This window comes from Periplaneta americana, chromosome 10 (assembly GCF_040183065.1).
Source record: "Periplaneta americana isolate PAMFEO1 chromosome 10, P.americana_PAMFEO1_priV1, whole genome shotgun sequence".
Taxonomy (NCBI): domain Eukaryota; kingdom Metazoa; phylum Arthropoda; class Insecta; order Blattodea; family Blattidae; genus Periplaneta; species Periplaneta americana.
The window spans coordinates 65,581,743-65,602,750 of NC_091126.1; the positions used below are offsets into that span (position 1 = coordinate 65,581,743).

A 21,008-nucleotide genomic window follows, 5' to 3' on the forward strand; every position below is an offset into this window, starting at 1 on the left:
TAAAGCTTAGAATAACTTGTCTTCTAAATATTAATTATGTTTGTTAATTTGTTACAGGTAATTAAGATGTTGATCCTGGTGATAGTTCTGTTCTTGGTGTGTTGGGGACTTCGTATCATCATGGAAGTTATCATCAAATTCAATCTTCACTCATTTACACCCACAATCTATAAACTACGCATAACCTGCAACTTGCTACCACTCATCCATACTTGTATGAATCCCTTCATATATTCTTTCATGTCAAAAAATTTTCGCCGTTCGCTGCAACGACAATTAGAGAAGATGGGATGCAGGAGGAGGACACACAGTGGAAATAGTACGAGGACAGGACATGGATCTTCACTAAGAACAAGTAAGGTCGTACGTGGGACTCCCACCATGCAGAGGAGTTGGCAAGGATTAAAGCTCAAGTCGGGAAGAAACTCCACGTCTTCCACTACTACCAACTGTCTCACTGATCTCACCAAGCACACAGACGTGGACCCAGTTCTGCTGGCACTGCATCCTGCCACTTCAGCTGTGTGAATCTAAATTTGGGTAAACTCTGCAGTCTTGAATTTGTAACACATGCAAGCAGAATCTCACTTGGATATCCTTTGAATCAACAAGTCACCTGGGTCAGCAGGTAGCTGACTGAACTCGACGTCGGACATCGATTCACTGCATGGGCAACAATTTAGTGTTGCTACTCAAGGCATCCATTACATGATGTGGAGTCCGCTTTTGTTTTTGTAATATGTGTACAGAGAATCCTTTCTCTTAAGATAAACTTGTCTGATTCGTCTGTACAAGGGATTAAAAAAGAATGAATCACTATATTCAACCTTATTACACGACATCACTTCATAACGTGATTCATATGTGTAATTGATATGGTAAACTTTGATGTAATTGCTAGAGCTATTTATTCTATTTTCTTACAAATATAAACATGAAAAACATGATCTTGCAAACAAGATAATCTGTTTCGAGATTTTCTCGGAAAATGTATGTTTTCAACATTTCAGACAGCGAAGAAAGAAGTCATTACTGTCTGTTTATATGTATGTGTACAGCGATTTCTCAAATTACAGAACGACTTTTGTTCATATTCAGGATCTATGTGTAAATTTATCCGGAAACGCTGCCTATAAGTATAAGTTGTTAGAAAATAATTAGTTGGTTTTTGAAATAATACTATCGCGTTTTACTCCAAACACGCAGCATACGATTTTCTTCCTAATTTTATTGCCTAGAAAATGGTACAGTTTTTAAGACTATTTATTAAAGGGAAAATTACTTCCTCAGAGAAATTAATTAGGCCTAACCACAAAATGATTTCGATCCTTTGAGAGTTCTGTCTAATTAATTCTCTACTGCCTCTGACACAGAAGAATCAACATAAAAGCACCCTGCGAAGTGTAGGTAGGTAGAATGACAATAACTCCGGGATCCTGTCTTAAAGGATTGGCGTTCATGTGAACGAATATGCATAGAAGCAATGAGTTCTCAACTTCCCATGAACGCTTTGATTTCACTGCTGGTTATTTGATAAGAACGGATTATAGCCTACTTAGAATCTCATTATAAACTACTGACATTTTTCATATTTATATCACATCGCTTTGAAATGTCGATTTTCGTAAACCAGAAAATATTGAAAGTGATTCTGACTACAATATAGCTACAAATATCTATTTTATGTGAATTTATGTGAAATTCATGGCATAACCCTATTTACACCTCATCATTTATAAATGAAAAGAGATACATTAATAAGAAAGAATGCATTTTGTGTACAATCCAGAGAAAGAAAGTTTAACTTCTTATTTATGTGCAGAAAAAATAATATATTTATTACTTTTAAATAGAAGTTTGAAAGTAAAGTAGAGATGAGGATTTAATTCGTGGTATGAGGAAATGAACACTTCCGAATCGTGAGTGGTGAACGGAGGAAGTCTGTCATCTTCGTGGCACAATATTTCCAGCTCTTTGGAGCGCTGCAGTTATCTAGATTTCATACCAATTTCCCCAAATGTTTCTACTATTGAGAGGACTTTGTTAACCGAAAATTTACAAAACATTGTAATGTGTCCTACATCTTCATGGAAACACGGTAGTATGTATATAAATTGTGCAAGTAACAACATCCGTTTTCGTCAAAATTATTTACTAACAATAAGATTAACAGTTTGATATAGGTAGAATTTTAACCACTTCAATATTTCAGTATCAAAATCTAAATTCTTAAGTTACGTCTTCTATACAGGGTGTTTCATTATTATAGGTACAAACTGCAGGGTGAGTAGAGGACAATTAAACAAGGCAAAAAGTCGTAGGCCTAATTAACATAACTCTGGAAACAATCAGTTTGCGAAATCTATTGGGTTTTATTATGTCTCGTCAGTAGCTACAGGTGCTCAGGAGTAACATAACATCCGATATGTATTGGAGGACAAAAGCGTTATAATACGTGTTCAATATGACCACCGTTCGTGATAAGGCAGGCATCAGCACGTTTCCTCATCGACAATCGAACAGGTTCGAATATCCCTGGAGTGTTTCTAATGCGCTGACAACCACTGGCAATCCGGAGTTCATTAACATTATCAACAGGGCTGAAATACACAAAACATTTCAAATATCCTGAAACAAAAATTCAGAAGACTGAAGTCGGGGAACCTGTGAGACCATGGTATTGGTAAGTCATGGTCGTTACACCTGTTTTGGAAGTTTATTCGTAAGATCTTTCGAACGTTTAAAAGAAAGAGAGCCGTAGCTCCGTCATACATCTACTATCATACATCTACTATAGTTGCTGCCTTTCTCAAAGAGGCCACCGGCGTAGCTCAGTCGGCTAAGGCGCTTGCCTGCCGATCCGGAGTTGCGTTCGGACGCGTGTTCTATTCTCGCTTGGACTGATTACATGGTTCTGTTTTTTCCGAGCTTTTCCCCAACTATAAGGCAAATGTCAGGTAATCTATTACGAATCCTCGGCCTCATCTCGCCAAATATCTCGCTATCACCAAACCCATCGACGCTAAATAACCTCGTAGTTGATACAGCGTCGTTAAATAACCAAGTAAAATAAAAAAAAATTCTCAAAGAGTTATATCATCCAAAACGTAGTGTAGCTCATGTTGGAAAAATGAAGTAACGCACGATCGCTAAGTCTAAAAAATGAGGTTGCAAGTGTATGAGTTGTATTCAGTTGATGGCATTGTGATGACCTGATGGCATTGTATCTAGACCTATAATTATGAAACACACTATATGGTGTGCGGCAAAACTATCCAGTATGACAGTCGCCAAGTACAACATGCACAGAGAGTGAATGACAGAAATTGAGATAGGCTTGGCGGTTTTTTTAGAATGTATTCGGCTAACAGCTTTGCTTTCAAAAAGTGCCAAAAAAATAACCACAAATAATTGAGGGGTTTGGTGGAAAAACCAGGCAGCTCCAATTTTTGTCATTTTTTAGTTATTTATGTACAAAGGACAAAAAAAAATACGCTCTATCGTTTGGTCGAAGAACCAAGTAGTTCCAAGAATTACATTCACAGTTATAATGCATTTTGTACCTGCCTCTTCTGTACATCTTATTGTTTTGCGGTAAGTTTTTCTTCATTATCTCGAAGAGTACTGAATTGAAACTGCCTGGTTTTTCCCCCAAACCCCTCAATTATGTTCATGCAATATAGTTGTCATATTTAACTATGTTCCACCCTCACTTCCGATTCTTCACGTAGAACCCTGGTCTAACACATGTCAAACGACGTGACTGTATGGGTGTGCTCGTGAGCTTTGATCATACCCCACAAAGATCCACCAATTACTATTTTCCAAATGAAACAGCTGTGCAATTTGTAACTCAAATTCATTGCCTGTTTATGGTAAATTTGTCTCTTTTATCCGCGTTCTGCTATATTCACTCAATGCTAACACTAATATTTTACCCGTTACATTAAAACAAATCTCAAAGCAGAACGCACTTACCACTAAATTCTTGGCATGTGGCACAGAGGTTGTTTCGCTCACAGTAATGCATCACATTAAGGAATGAAGCAAACAACAAAAATATGGCTGTCGTTACGTCACAACGACAATAAATTATAAACGTGGATTAACATAAGATATAAAACACTGGATGACCTGAACGGATATCATACTCGGGACCTTTTGCAATGCGTTTCATATTCTCGGCGTCCGCTCTTCATGGCGAGTAGAATGCAGACTAACTCATGCACTTCACTGCGAACAATCCATGTGACCGTGGGCTGCAGTATACAGCTGCTATTAGTATACAGTATAGTTAGTAAAGTCTGTTTTCTTAGTCCCACAACATTGAAATGATTAAAAGTGTGCACGGGGTATACATTACGTCACGTGTCCTTCCGTGGCCATCCTGATCACAAACACAAGTTCGGTAGTATGGAGTCAAAATCTGCTGTTTTTTTTTTCTGAAATTTAATTGTGTATTGAGTAAGCTTATATGCCGCGAGTGTGTTTTGTTTATATATTTCGTACTCTCTAGTGTACGGTTACAAGACGTTCCAGTTTCCCGGGGACAGTCCCCGAATTTTGCATTTTGTCTCCGAACAAAATTTGTCCCCGGAATGTTCCGAATTTAATAATTTATACCCAAATATCACCGAATTTTAAGTGTTAATTATTATAATTTTATGGAAATGCTGTTGAATGTCACTGTGTCATTGGATTCATTCATACCTGTAGAGTGTATATTGGTGAGATATCCTCCAGAAAGAGAAACATTCGAAGAGACATTCCATTATTTTTCTTCCAATGTAGATGGACTTAACCTGGATGAAATAATTTGTTTTATGAAATTTGTAGCTTAAAGAAATATGTGACTTCAGAGAAAATAGCAAAGTGGATTGAAAAAATGCTACTCTTTGCTCAAAACGGAGTGAAATGTTTTTAAATTTTCTCCAATGAAATGATTTTGTATGTCTAATTCTAGAAGTAATGTTCAGTGAAGAAATTTTGTTTCTTCTATGAAAATGTGAAGATCCAAAAAAATCCAGAATGAGTTTAGAAACTAGAAACTGTTCGAGTCATGCTTGCTATCTTAACCAACTTCAATATGGCCTATCGGGAATTGCTGCAAAATTGTGATCCAGAGAAGTCCTGTTTAAAAAAATCACTCTGAAAATATCAGCAATTTAAGTAGTAGTTGTGTAGGTTGAACATTTTAATGTGTAAATAGAATGGGTATTTTAATTCTTTAAGGTGTGTAAAAACAATGAACATATAAGTGAATGGGAAACTAACGGAAATGTTAAATGATTTTTTTTTTTTTCATATATTGATATATGTCCCCAGAAATTATGAAAAGAATCTGGTAACCTTATTCTAATGTACTTAATTTCTGGTTTTTCGGTTGAATATGTAGGAATTCCATGTATGTTTCTGTGTTGCTGTAGACTAGAGTGTTTTGTGTTCTCTATTCTACAAAAAACATCCTTAACACACAACCAAGACAAACAAACAAATACAACTTAATAGGAGTATACAAATTAACATGCAATAGTTGTAACAACGTCTACATCAGACAAATTGAAAGATCATTTCAAACACGATGCAAGGAACACATCACAGCCACAACAAAATCACACAATACCTACACATACGCAGAATACATCACAAACACGAACCACAACTACAGCAACCTGGAAACAGACATGTAATTCCTACATTTCCAACCGAAAAACGAGAAATTAATTACACTAAAACAGTAAGAAATATACGGACACAGAAAAACACACCCACAACATAACCTCAATCCACAATATTACATTTCAAAATAACACATCCTTTTTGACTCCAAACTACCTGACACAAACGCACTCACCGCCAAAACAACTCCAGAAGAAAGAGGAAATAAGCAAGGATGTCACTAGTTTTGAAGATGACTAAAGCGTTGTCTTTTCTGAACTGACGCATATGAGGTGTGCCGTGCGATGCCCGCCTGGCACAAATCCGGACTAGACGAGAGATAGTGAGTGGTTTCTATATCTGGGCAGACCTCGTATCTCGCAGCTATAGAAACTACTCACTATCTCTCATGTATTGCGGATTTGTGCGAGGCGCGCCTTGCACCTCGTATGCGTCGGTCGAGGAACAAAAAACCAAGGCTTAAGAGTGCTGTCGAAATTAATCAACTAAGGTAATTTAGCAACTTAGCTTCAATTTAACACTAAAAAGTTGTTCTATAATTAAATCTTAAGTGGTATAAGGTGTTAAAAGTTTGCAGTCAATATGTACTGTACAATAAAAGTGTCTGATAACTGTAAAAACGTGTGTGATATGCAGAGAAAAGAAAACCATTTCCAGTATGATTTTTCCCTTGAACAATGAAGACTGAGCGATGCTCTTGTCCTAATAAAAATGCTTTGTAATTGAACTGAACATTTGTTATTTAAATTTGAAAAATTGGGTAAAATCCAATAATCAGTTGCTCGTTTTTGCATACCAATAGGAGATCGATGACGTGATATATGACGTCAAGCACGATGACAACACTTCAGAATATGAATTCAAACGGGGGCGGTCGCTACCCCGCTTTTTTCTCCCAACCTACACCACTTCACAACACTCCCTTCCTCACATATTTTTCTCTACTTACTGAAATACATTACTTATCTTTGAATTTGAATACTCCGGGATTCGACCTCAAAAGCTTTGTTTAGAAAACCACTATCATATCCATTACGCTATGAAGTCTTGATGAATAAATTCATAGGGCCATATTCATAGACAATCTTAGCGCGGGCTTCCTGTGGATGATCAGCGAACTAACGTTTTTCGTATTCATAAATCAGTGTTAGCGATATGATATGATATGATATGATATGATATGATATGATATGATATGATATGATATGATATGATATGATATGATATGATATGATATGATATGAATCCTGTAATCAGTCGATAGCCGGGGCTAGTTTAGCACACTCGTAGCGCGGGCTAGCGAAATGTCTATGCATAGCACCCATAAAAATTATACTTACAATTAACATCAAATACTACCAAAGGTTTTTTACTTGATTATTTAACGATGCTGTATCAACTACGAGGTTATTTAGCGTCGATGGGATTGGTGATAGCGAGATGAGGCCGAGGATTCGCCATAGATTACCTGATATTTGCCTCACGTTTGGGAAAAACCTCGAAAAACCCAACCAGATAATCAGCCCAAGCGAGAATGGAACCTCCGCCCGTGCGCAACTCCGAACCAGCAGGCAAGCGCCTTAGCCGACTGAGCTACAGCGGTGGCTCCCAAAGGCATTAAAAATATGACTTTATTATTATATAATAGAACCGAATTCATTAGTTTGCTATTAACCTTATTACAGTTAATGTGGCAAATTGATCACAAATTAATACACTTATATTGCACATGGAAGTAATATAATAAATATCCGAATTATGACGTTACTACACTTATCCACTACGAAACAATTGTTTTTTTTTTCCTTGTACGGAGGAACGACCCGAAGGCTTGCACTGCAGCCTGAGGCTTTACCAGTTGGCTTATTATACGTACAGTATATTAAATCGATTCACTACACTATTCCCTTTAGTATTCTATTAATCTTATTGAGGTAAGTCGAATCGCCACATTTTTATTAAAATAGTTTTTCTTACTTGAAATGTAATGTGCGGACATACGTGACGTCATATAGGCATATTACGTCACGTCATCCAACTTCTTGATCGGGAAAACAGCGACTCTTCCTTGGAGCCTATTGAAAATTGCCACCGTCCTTATGAAACAAATTTACGTACCGGCATCTGACTTGCTGTTTCCTGTATTATTTTCCATTTTTCTCCTTTACTGGATACTTATAAATATCCCCGTATATTTTTACGTCCTACCACATGCCAAATAAACACGGCTTCAGAATTAGTACACGAAATATTCGACCCCTGCCTGGCTTCTTCATTAGCTTAATTATTATTGGCAATATTGTAATTCCATTGAAATTGTAAATAGTAGCCACATTTTTACTGATTATGACTTCACCCTAAACGTTTTTCGATCTCGATTCAAAAGCCCTGGAAATAACTACGCCATTTGCTATACAAATTTTTAGAAGGATTGTAATATGTTACTCAAATATTTTGGAGCAAGTGTTTATGTATACGCTTTATTGTACGTGTGGAGCCACATTCCAGTATTTGGTCCACATTTATCTTTTCGACTGGAACTGTATTCACTTTAGAGTGTATTTGCGCTAATGCTATTTTTTATTCATTTACGAGGGTGAATCGAAAAGTCTTTGTCCCTATTTTTATCAGCGACAATATTAAAAATTGAAATCAAAATTCAGGCAACGTTCTAAATACCTTTGACTATTTTTCCACATAGTCACTAGAGCGGTTCAGTCATTTGTCCCATCGCACCATTATACTTCGTTCCATAACGTCTGACAGGCAACGTAAACAGTGCCGGCAGAGAGAGACCTCCTCCAAACTTCAAGAAATGCGTGAAATGAGACCTCTGCCATTGGTTCAATATCAATTATTATTTTCCCTCTCTCTGCCGGTACTGTTTATATCGCCTGTCAGACATTATGGAACGAAGTATAGGTTGGAGATGCTGTTGTAGAATTCGGCCGATCTAGCGCGGAACCACCGCCGGACGGGCAGGGTATAGTTGCGCCACACGGTCAGATAAAATGCAGCATATAAAAAAGGGTCTCTGTTTTGTGGGCATAGTTGCGCCCCGTTCCCATCAGGTAGAGAAAAAGGCATGGCATAGTTGTGTCCCGTTCCCTTCAGGTAGAGAAAAGGTCATGGCATAGTTGCGCCCCGATGAAATAGGTAGAGAAAAAGACACTACGGAAACTCGAGCCTCGTAATCAACCAACCTTATTGATTTCTTATTCGATTTATATTCATTATCGATACCGTTAAAATGAACACCATGAAGTTGGCAGTATTTTATTAACTGTTTTTCTACTGTTTATGCAGTGATTATCGATAGCCTACCGTTAAAATGAACACCATGAAGTTGGCAGTACTTTATTAACTGTTTTTCTACTGTTTATGCAGTGATTATCAATAGCCTACCGTTAAAATGAACACCATGAAGTTGGCAGTACTTTATTAACTGACATATTCAAATGAGTGAGCCGTTGGAATATGGGGCCTTAGCAGTCTTGATATTTTATTAGTGATTTTCACACCGTCTGTGGCTTATAGTGAGGTTAATTTAAAATGAATGTTAAGTTTAGTGAAAAGGGTGAAGAGTTAATAATTGATAATGGTTCTAAGTTTCAATTTTCGAAACCCTGTACCGTAGGGTTAAGATATCGATGTAGAAACAAAAAGTGCAGTTCAGTTATTGTGTGTGATCAATAAAAAAGTGTTATTTTAAATAGAAAAATTGATCATATGCTAGGCCTACCTGATTTCAATGCAGCTATCACTGTAGTATTTTTAAGTAATTTATGCTCGACCATGCCGAAATGTAGCAATTATACACCTGGTAGCAGTCCTTTAATGCATGTCATTAAAGTACACCTATTCATTAAAGTACAGGTGTTCAGCCAATGACAACTCAGCTTACAGGTGTTCAGCCAATGACAAGTCAGCTTTGTACCGTTATAAAACCGCAAGTATCGATTATTCTCGGATATGCAATCGAAAGAGAATTAGCGAAAAGTCACGGAGGCTGGAAATCCAATACTGTCGCAGAAGGTTATGTTCTGTTACTATAATAATTAGCGTTAATTGTAAATAATATTCAAATAAATTCAATTTGTCATCTCGTTTTTCAATGTCGAATTCAATAATCAAGGTTATATCAAGCTTAACGGGATTACATCAAGGTCAATGACATTATTGTTCCTCGGAAAAAATCAATACTTTCGCGTCTGCGCACATCTCACAATTCACGACCTAGAACAAGGTCACTTACGATCTTGTCAGATACAAATGAAATGTATACATCTGAATAATTTCAAGTTAGAAATATGGTCGAGCATAAAAAGTCGTATGAAACTTGCCTATAATGGTAATTAAGACGCTCGTATGAATATTATGAAACTCGCTTGCGCTCGTTTCATAAATATCCATACTTGCGTCTTAATTACTATCATTATAGACTCGTTGCATAATGTATTATTATTTATTTTATGACAATCACTTTCGTGTGAACTATGCTCATCGGGGCGCAACTATGCCATGTCCATCCTGCTACCTGATTTCTTCGGGGCGCAACTATGCCATGTCCCATCTGCTACCTGATTTCTTCGGGGCGCAACTATGCCATGTCCCATCTGCTACCTGATTTCTTCGGGGCGCAATTATGCCATGCCTAGGCCTCCCAATTGACCGCGGGGCGCAACTATGCCATACCGCGCCGGACAGCCGTCTTCGCGTCGCCGTCGGAAATGAACCTCTGGCCTGCCAGGAACTACTTCAGTGGACCGAATACTTTGTAATTACGTGGGTGAAGTCTGGACTATACGGTGGGCTACCCATAATCTCCAATCCGAATGACTGCAGTTGGGCGGCGGTCCTGTTTGTCACATAAGTCTCGGCGTTGTCATGAAGGAGAGCCACATTGTTCACGAGAATCCCCTGGCGCTTTTCCTGGTGGCAGCTCGCAGAATTGCGAGTGTGCCACAATATCTGTACGCGCTCAACAAGCCAAATTCTACAACAGCAACAACTCTAAACTAGTTGTGCGATATGTTAAATGCTTGAAACGCAGTGGTGACTATGTGGAAAAATAGTCAAAGGTACATACAACACTGCCTGTATTTTGATTTCCCTGTGCGTTTATTACTGTGGTTGAAAAAAAAACCAGGGGCAAAGACTTTTCGATTCGAGCAATACCAATTTATTTTGAATAACATGCAGTACCAATGGTGGGGTATTTTGTGTCTACTACAAAAATGTTTAATTTTGAACAATTTTTTTACATTTGTAATCATCAAATATTATTTACTATAATAAAATACAAAAAGAGGAGATATTTTTTGTCCACCTTGACATGTTTCCGCATTTTGGAAAAACTACCAATGAAAACGATTAAACAATAACACAATAAGATAGAAGAATTCATAATTGACAATAAATAATATTTTCATATTTTTAATATATCAATTACATATTTAAAATATAAATTTCGGAGGAGATAGGCACAAAGTACACCCCTCCCCGTTGTTATTGCTAGGGTTAATGGAAACGTCGCACAACAAAGTTGATTTTTATTGTAGCATATTGATCCTCTACCTTTACCCTATGACATAATTCGTCATCCTATAGCAAGTTTGCTTTCCGTTTATTTCTCCTCTTTCCATTGTGATTTTAATGTTAAGATGTTGTGTTCCAAATACAAAAAGGTATGGAATATTGTAAATAATGTGTTCCTCTGGGATTTAAATTCACATTTTCAGTGATGAACCTGCTTTTGTCTGGACTACGTTAACATTGTCAGTGAATTTATGTAAACAGTACCTTAGCCATGAAAAATCATTCATGCTGCTGATTAAAATTATTTACGTACTCTATGGAAGCTTTTAATTATTGCAGTATCGCTGGCTACACTGAAGTCCGAGATATATGTATGCTTAACAGTAGAATTATGAAAAACTGTATGACTCTGTAACTTTCAGTTCATAATATATGTATGTATTTCGCAGGTCTTGTAAGACATTTTAAGTTGAAAAATTAAAATAAATAAAACAGAGAACAAGGGCTATCCTTTTAAATTCCTTGACTTTCTAGCATAAGCTGTCGAAACGGTAAGTAGTAGAGATGAACAAAACTAACTGCCGCTCTCGCTCGCTGTGTTCGCTGCAATAATTGTCTTTCAAGTCTCGGCTCGTCATTCTCGTGCGCTTCGAGTCTCGCTCATCATTCTCGAAATAGCATTTGGTCGGCGTGGAAAGATTTCGTAACTTTGAATAACATACATCATTGAAATAAATAACATAAATGTTTAAATGAGACAAAAAGACAAAACAGAACAGTTATCAAAATGTTCTGGTTCTATTATATGATATTATCTATGGTTATATAAATAGAAAAAAAAATCTCAAATAAATTTGCGTTTCTAAGAAACATGAAATATGACATTAATATCTTTTTACTTGAGATTGCACACTTGACCTTAAACATATGAAAAGAAAATTCCTAGCCTTTTAATAAGGGCCCAGTAATTAAATAAATACTGGGGAACGGATGAAAGGTAGAGATGTTTCAAATAGGCTACTTGATTGTTTATACATATATAAAAGTTGCAAAAGTAGATAAAAGTTCAGTCCAGTATAAACAACTGTGGCGATTGAAGGCTACTTGACTTCGGGAGCTGATCAATATCGAGTGTCGGAAGTCTTTACGTCAAGAATGCGACGTATTATAACATTGTCGTGCGGGTTTTCGGCTTTGCAGGTGCTGTTAGCCTCGCTTTCTCGATCGTTGTTCATCTCTAGTATAAGTACAGTAACTTCTCTCTCATCCGGACAGTAGGGTAAGTAATTATTATTGACTACTCACAGTACAGTACGTGCCTTCTTCCTCCCCGCCATGTACTTTCTCCCTCCCCCTATTTGCAACCCCGTCGTGCTTTCAGTAAATCACAGGTTGTGTGTGGAACAGGTTCACCATGCTGATTTACTGATAAACGCTCGAAGTTTAGTTATTTTTTTAAAAGACAAATTGGATATTTTGAAGCGGCTGGATGAAGGGGAAACTATTTCTGGTATCCCAAGAAGTACAATTTATGACTGGAAGCGTAATTGGGCTGCATTGGAAGAATAATGTGCATCCACAAGGTCTAATGACAAGCGCCGTACATTGAAGCAGCCTAGTGTTTTCAAATACGATAAGCAACTGCTTCTATTGTTTCAAGAACAAAGAAGGAAAGGTACTCCAATATCTGGTCCGATTCTGAAAGAGAAAGCGCTTGATATGCCTAAGAAACATGGAGGCGATAATTTCTCTGCTAGTGATGGGTGGTTCTCGATATGGAGGGAAAAGTATGATGTTCGTCCGCTTGCGATTTGTGGAGAGAGGATGTCATCTGATACTGTTGCAGCTGAAGAATATAAAACTACATTCCGAGATTTGGTGAGTAAACTAGAATTATCTCTCCAGCAGATATACAATTGTGATGAAACCGGTTTAAATATCAAATGTCTACTGAAAATAGCTTTAGAATCTACATCACACAAAACTGCACCAAAAAGAACGTGTGACTGTATTAGCTTGCTACAATACATCAGGGGCAAATAAGCTTCCCTTGATGTTAATTGGAATAAATTTAAAAATATACTGATTGTAACTATTGTAATCGGTGACTTAATTACTGTATTATTCAAATGTTCACAAATATTTTCTTATCATATTTACCCATATCAATTATGTAGACGATAACTAATTTCCGTACCGTCTTGCAGTAAGGCGTGGCCTATGAAATCACGTGAATGCCGGACGACGAAGCGGACGGACAACATAGCAACGGATCACAGAGAATTTACTGTAGGTCTATACATAACTGGCTACTAATGAGTGATATACAGGCTTCGGCCTAGGGACACAGAGTAACCAGTATGAGGTTTGGAGTACACAGAGTATAAATGACGCCATGACCCGTGTGGGGTGACTGCAACAGCACAGGTGGGTCCGTAATGTGCATTACCGTTGTGTGTATTGCTGCTTGGCTGCGGTACGTGTAAGGGGCTTCGGCGTAGGGACACCTGATTGAAGGTTACAACTCACGTTAATACTTTAATGGTAGACATTTATTGTCTACACTAGGAATGTACTGTATGTACTGCATCTGTACAGGGTGAAATATATTTTGTGCCGTACTATAATGGACTGTTTACATGTTGAGATACGAAGTAACGGCACGCTCCATCCTCCAGTACACTCGACCAACACAACACTATCGCCCGTGCGTTCTGAACTTCATGCGTTTCTGTGCCCAGGACCGAAACCTGGTGATATAGAATGGTTTTCTCATACTGTTTTCATTCGATAAATTTTGAAGCTTATAAAATTATATGGTATTTCATTTTAAAATAAGAGGAAAGTCAGTGGTGTATTTTTAAACAAAAAATTGCTCTGGTTCTGGAATTTCGGTAGTATCGGTAGTAGGACCTACAGTACATAGGCTTATGTATACTGTAATGAAGTAAAACAAATTATTTTTTCAATGCCCACTGTCATTTGAAAAACAAGTTACAGGAATTATTCAAAATAACGACCTCCGCCTCACGTACAGTATTTTACTGCAACAAATCAAGTACCTTTTCTGAAGTTTATTAATTATTCTGGTTTAACCATTAGAAACTACATACAACGAATTCCATACAACTTTAATATTAAAATGAGGCAAAAATTCATGAAAAGAATAATACAAAACACAAAAAGATCATGCACTCGTCACATTTGGAACCAAACACCAGCGCGTTTCTAAGGGTACGTACACGTTGGAGCGACGATAAACGATAAAAGAAGCAGTGATGCTATGTCAGAGTAACGATAAAAGCGAAGATACACGATAAAAGCGACGAAAAAGACAAATTCCATTTTCTTCGCTCTTGTCGTTCATATGATCTCTGATTACGATAATATTTATCTGTATAATGACCGGTGGTTATCAATATATCCGAATATTAATCGGTTTATTATTATTTCGACATATTAAATTAATTATCATGGATATTGAAAAATTAATCAGTTGTGTATATTTTATTCGTAATATGATAAGTGATCACAAGAACCAATCACATCACAATGAATTTATACTAGCTTTGGAGTGAGAAACTGGTTCAATTTTGTACGTATTTAAGTTATATTAACCTTCAACCTAGCAGCTGATATTTTCTATATACAGTCGGACACAAAAGTCTACATACACCCTAAAAATAACACAAATTCAAAATCAATAAAGAAAATATGTATTCACTTTCTGTGACATAAACAGACATTTTAGGAAATGAAAAACAACATATATACTGCATTATTAATAACAGTTCCATATAATAACATCTTAAGCATACAAAAGAAAAACCGTTCAGGTACAAAAGTCAACATAGATTTTGATTATTTTCACTTTCAGGCACCATTTAATATTTTATATTTCCACCTTTTGCTTCTGTCACAGCTTCCAAACGTCGAGGCATAGATTCCACCAATTTTTTTGTGTCCGCTGGTGTAAATTTATTCCACTCTTTCACTAAGGCAGCTTTCAAATCCTTCTTGCTTTTGCTTTTGTATTTTTTTATCCTCTGCTTTAGTTCTCCCCAAAGAAGTTCAATTGGGTTGACGTCTGGTGACTGGCGAGGCGAATGCAACTGTTTTGGTACATTGTAAAGTAGCCATTCTTTTACGACAATGGCCGTATGCTTGGGGTCATTGTCTTGCTGAAACACCCAGTCTGTTCCTAGTTCCAGTTTCTCAACAGATTGTTTCAAATTCTCCTTTAATATGGTGATATATTTCCATTTATCCATAATGTTCTAAATAAATACTAAATTACCAACCCCAGCTCCAGACATGCAACACCATAAAGAATATTTCCACCACCATGCTTCACTGATGGAACAAGATTTTTCTTTTTCAAACTTTCATTCCTTTTTCGCCACATCTTTTGCTTTCCATCACATTGAAATATGTTGAATTTGCTCTCATCCGTGAAAAGCACTGTATTCCAGTATGTGGAATCTTTACTTCGATGCAGAGTTGCAAATTCTAGGCGCTTCTGTTCATTTACAATGCTTATGAATGGTTTTTTCCTTGCTATTCTACTTTGAAACTCATGCTTTTTCAAAAGTCTTCGTACTGTGATGGGATGAACAATATTTCCACTAGTATTTGCGACATCTACTGCCAACTCCGTAGCTGTAATTTTGGAATCTGAATTCACTTTTCTAATGATATGTCGTTGCTCCCTGTTAGATAATTTTGTTGGTCTTCCACATCTGGCTTTGTTTTGTACACCTCCTCGATCATTGTAGTTCCTTATTACGGTTTGGATACTTGCATGTCTCCTTCTAACAATTTCCCCAATTTTACGCAGTGAAAAGCCCTTTTTATTGAGCTCAATTATATTTTTTCTTACCTCCACTGATATTTCAGTTCTTTTTGGATCCATGATACGCGATCAAATTATGTATTGTAATACACATCTACTGTCTTAACAAACTGCACCAATTTCACTGTGTTCACTGCAACGTCTCTTCTACAACTGACGAAAGAATCGCAGTGTATGTTCACTTCTGTACTTCAGTAAACACAAACAGTTGCATCTAACAATCTTGTAGTGCAAGATACTGGTCTGAATACCTCGGTTTTTGTTGTTATGGAAGTCGACGCAGACATAGAATTTCACGTTAACATCTGTGCATTCAGGGTCGTACAAAATATGCTAAAAATGGGGGTGTATGTAGACTTTAGTGTCCGACTGTATCTTCTTTCATTAAGTGGATGTATAGACGCTATACTGGAGAATATAAGAACATGACGTTGGTGTGTGGCGTAGTTGGCGGGAGAAATTTTTTCTCTCTCTGTCTACCTCCTTCGTTCTGAACATTATTGAGAGATAGCACCACTGTTAGCGACAATGTGTATTTGCGTAAATATTGCGAGTAAATTATGACGAGTGCCTTAGATGAGAGGCTCGGGACAGAAACAGTTTTGCTGTAGCGTATGCGCGGACCTCTCATGCAGTGGGAGCGTGATCCTTACTTGAATTTATTTTTGCGTGTACTTGCAGATTAAATGATTGAGATCCCTTCTTGCTCCGGTTACAGGCCTTGCATTTACGAAGGTTATGTTATGTTAGCTTAGATTAGGTTAGGTTAGGTTAGCTTAGCTTAGGTTAGGTTAGATTAGATTAGCTTTGGTTAGGTTAGATTAGTTTTGGTTAGGTTAGCTTAGCTTTGGTTAGGTTAGCTTAGCTTTGGTTAGGTTAGGTTAGCTTTGGTTAGGTTAGGTTAGCTTTGGTTAGGTTAGGTTAGCTTTGGTTAGGTTAGGTTAGCTTTGGTTAGGTTAGGTTAGCTTTGGTTAGGTTAGCTTGATTTGATTCGTCCATGTAGTAGTTAAAATTATATAATATGACAGTTTTTGATTCGTAATATTGTTAAAAAATAATAGGCCTATAATGAAACCGGTGAATAATTTCATGGTCCTTAAATTTTTTTCGTAAAAGGCTAGGTATTTTTCGATAGGCCAGAAATAAAACAGCAACGCCGTACTTTACGCTTTGGCGAACATTAACCGGAAATTTACTTTCCGTCATTTTAATTGTATTCCGTGAAACACACCTTTTTTCCTGTTAATTTCCTTGTGATAACCTAGTTTATTATCTTATTACATCTTCATTTTCTTTTAATGCATTCAAAAAACCGCCGTTGTACTACATAAAACCTTGAACTAGACTAATGGAGTGAATTATTTAAGAATATAGTCGCGAATTTGACTACCACCATTTCGATTATATTTTGTTTGATACGGCTCGGTACGGCCCGGTGACTAGTGGCCAGCGAGTAGAGTCGACTATCGATATTGGTCTGCCGTGCGTATTATCCAGTTGTTCCTGTATAGAATATCTTCTAGTGATAAATCAAAATGTTCGCTTCCCGCGTTCTCGTTGCTCCGATACGAACACTTGATTCTTTGATAATACCAAAGCGTCGCTAGGGCGTTTCTTTTATCGTTTATCGTTGCTCCAACGTGTACGTACTCTAACATATACCTGACTGAGCCCCACGGGATTCCAATACGACTGATTTGATCTCAAGTGAACTGTAACAAACCGATGGCTAGTACTATACATACAGTATAGGCCTACTGCGTGTTCAGTTCAAAGTGTGTCATGGCTCGCTGTATGTCGTCATGTGGCTAGCCGATGAGCCTAGAGAATTCAATCTTCCTACACTTCCGCAGAGGCGTATTACCTATGTCCCAGAGAAGTTGCCTAGCAAGTACAGCGTTCATTCTGAAGAGTACTTACCGATACGTGCGGTAACGCCTGTAGTGGCAGGAATGTGAACTGTTTGGAAACACGTACTGAGGTGAGTTTTTTTCTTACTGTCGGGACGATTACTTACGTACAGTATTTGTTGACATTAACTTGGACGGTCAACATGGACACGGAGCATTTGATTTGTGTTGTGGAATGTTGCCATACGCAACCGATGATAACAAATACCCTGGGTACGACTTGCCCGAGCAAAACACAGTTCGAAAGAGGTTATGGTAGCACACAGACCGTACAGACCGCCATCTGTTGAACGACATTCAAGTTATACCGTACACGTTCTCAAGTTCAGATTGAAGGCCTTGATTAATAGGCAACTTCTCTGACATAAAAGCTGAAACTACTTCAAATCGCTGACTCACCAACAGTGACGTCATGACACTTTGAAATGAACACCCAGTACTCTTTGTCGGAAGCATAATAAATAAATACTACAATACGTATTTCGGTGGTTCAACAAAGAAAGAATTCGGAGATCTCATCAATAAAATAAGAGGTACTGGAATATAAAAAAACTACCATGGTTAGACTCGAACACACCATCTTTTAGCCAGAAGTCTGACGCATTATCAGTTACACCAGAGACTCATGTCAATAACTTTATTCCAAAATAAGTAAAACAACGAAAACGAATGAAGGTAAATAAGCAGTGCAGTGGCATGCTGTCTCATTACTTTTTATTTTACTTCGTTATTTAACGACGCTGTATCAACTACGAGGTTATTTAGCGTCGATGGAATTGGTGATAGCGAGATGATATTTGGCGGGATGAGGCTGAGGATTCGCCATAGATTATCTGACATTTGCCTTACGGTTGGAGAAAACCTCGGAAAAAACCCAACCAGGCAATTAGCCCAAGCAGGAATCGAACCCGCGCCCATGCGCAACTCCGGATCGGCAGGCAAGCGCCTTAACCGACCGAGCTACGCCGGTGGCTGTCTCATTACTTGCCGGCAATTTTATAGATTTTGTGAATGCTAAATTTTCAAAACGCGATTGATTAGTTCTTGGGCTTTATGCAATCCCTAATAAAGTCCGTTCCACACCTCTATATAATTTTAATACTTGAATATTGTTGTTGTTTATTGTTTATTGTTAGTAAAATAACATGTACAAAAATACAATCTTAATTCTTCCCTGAAGGAGTAAATATGAGTTTCAAATTAAAACAACTTTAATAACTGATAACTCAGATATTTTTCCGTCGGAGACCCTGGGTTCCTTATATCACATTGCTTGTCTACAACCCCTCTATAACCAGATAAATTTCTTCGGTTGAATTCTGAAACACTCTGTATAGGCATAAATTCTCATTGATTATATGGCCTATGCAAAATGAAGTGAAAGCTACATCACTATTATCATCAGGGTGCGAATTAACGGAGGGATGGGGAGATTTCCTCCCTGTTTGAAAGTTATCCCTCCTCATAAATTTTATTCATATTAACATCCCTGCCAGGGATAACTTCTAGCCCCCCTTCACAAAATATAATTGTTTTAATACGAGAATATGTACTTTATGAAGTATAAAGTAAGCAAAGAAAATTATATTGATGCATTATCATCACCAACAAGCTGAAACAATCACCAACTTAGGAATTACACATCTTATCTTAAGCCTGTTCATAGATATTATTATTATTATTATTATTATTATTATTATTATTATTATTATTATTATTATGATCAAGACAAATAACTCAGTGAGACCTAGCGTTGAGCAGTATCGAATGAGGATAATAACAGTTTTATGTATGGTATTCTCTATCTAGGATTCTATCCCCCCCCCCCATCAGAAATCTTAATTCACACCCTGAGTATCATGCTTAGAGTTGCTGGTATTCACCACGATATTACACAAGAAAAATAATAAACGTCACTCAATACAATAATACAAGTGGTCTTTTAAGCTGTGACTAATGTCTTGAGCTCAGGAAAGAAACATATAAACGATACAAAATTGAAATTTTAAAAATGACTTACATAAATGAGCGAAATTTAGGCACAGGGGTAACATTATCTTCGATTATCTTTTTTTTTTTTTATTTAGCGTCTGAATGAAATGAAAGTGATAATGCCGGTGAAATGAGTCCGGGGTCCAGCACCGAAAGTTACCCAGCATTTGCTCGTATTGGGTTGAGGGAAAACCACGGAAAAAACCTCAACCGGGTAACTTGCTCCGACCGGGATTCGACCGTTACTCCACAGGTGTGGAATCGATTATCTTAATTTGCTGCTTTTCATAGGTGGAGATAGAACGATTCTCTTGGGGGCACAATGATCAAATAAGCTAATTCACAAATAGCTATTTATATCAATAAGGAACGGATTAATAGTTCCGTATCTATTTTGTTTGCTACGTCCTACACCAGGGCTGGGCAGCAAAAGCGGATTCTACTCTCTCACGAGGAGCCACATGATTTCTCTTCGTCCCCTTTCTTCCCCGCCGAACACCGCGCAGCGTTGATTCCGTGTCTGATGAATATTAAGCGTCCCAGTTTGGAGTCTAGTTCCGCTCCCGATGCCCAGCCCTGTCCTACACGTATGTTATTAAGATGTCTCTACGTTTCATACACACACAGTATGTCCCTGTTAAAATTCTGTAGGACCTAAAACACCTAAAAAACCATAAACTCCTATAAATGCCGGCGGCTTGCTTTTACGCAAATAGATAGGCCTACTGCTAATCCGCAAAATTCTACATTTTCTTTACCGCAAAACGACGGATTGAACATGCGCAAAACATTTCAAGCCCCTAAATTAATAGATCCTTAAATAAAATTAATACATGTACAACAACTTACCTTTAAAGCACAGCGTCCAGTGATAGTCCCAGTATGTCGTTTGTCTACAGTACGATAGGCTGGAACCGAAGTGCAATTTTTTAATGTACTCCAGTACTGATAATTCACCACTTTGATATTTCCTCCATAGTTCAGTTGCAACACGATGATTATCTTGGTCACGTCTGTTTGTTTTTTCTGTTATAACG

General features: G+C 37.5%; 1 protein-coding gene across 1 annotated transcript in view; it reads left to right on the top strand.

The window, feature by feature from the left end:
- Positions 1 to 11,706, top strand: part of LOC138707752 (allatostatin-A receptor-like) — an 882,364-nt gene extending 870,658 nt beyond the window's left edge. Inside the window, exon 8 of the mRNA XM_069837618.1 lies at positions 58 to 11,706. Within this exon, the coding sequence (XP_069693719.1) occupies positions 58 to 528 (471 nt within the window). The 3' untranslated portion in view covers positions 529 to 11,706. The remainder of the gene's footprint in view (positions 1 to 57) is intronic.
- The last annotated feature ends 9,302 nt before the right edge of the window (positions 11,707 to 21,008 follow it).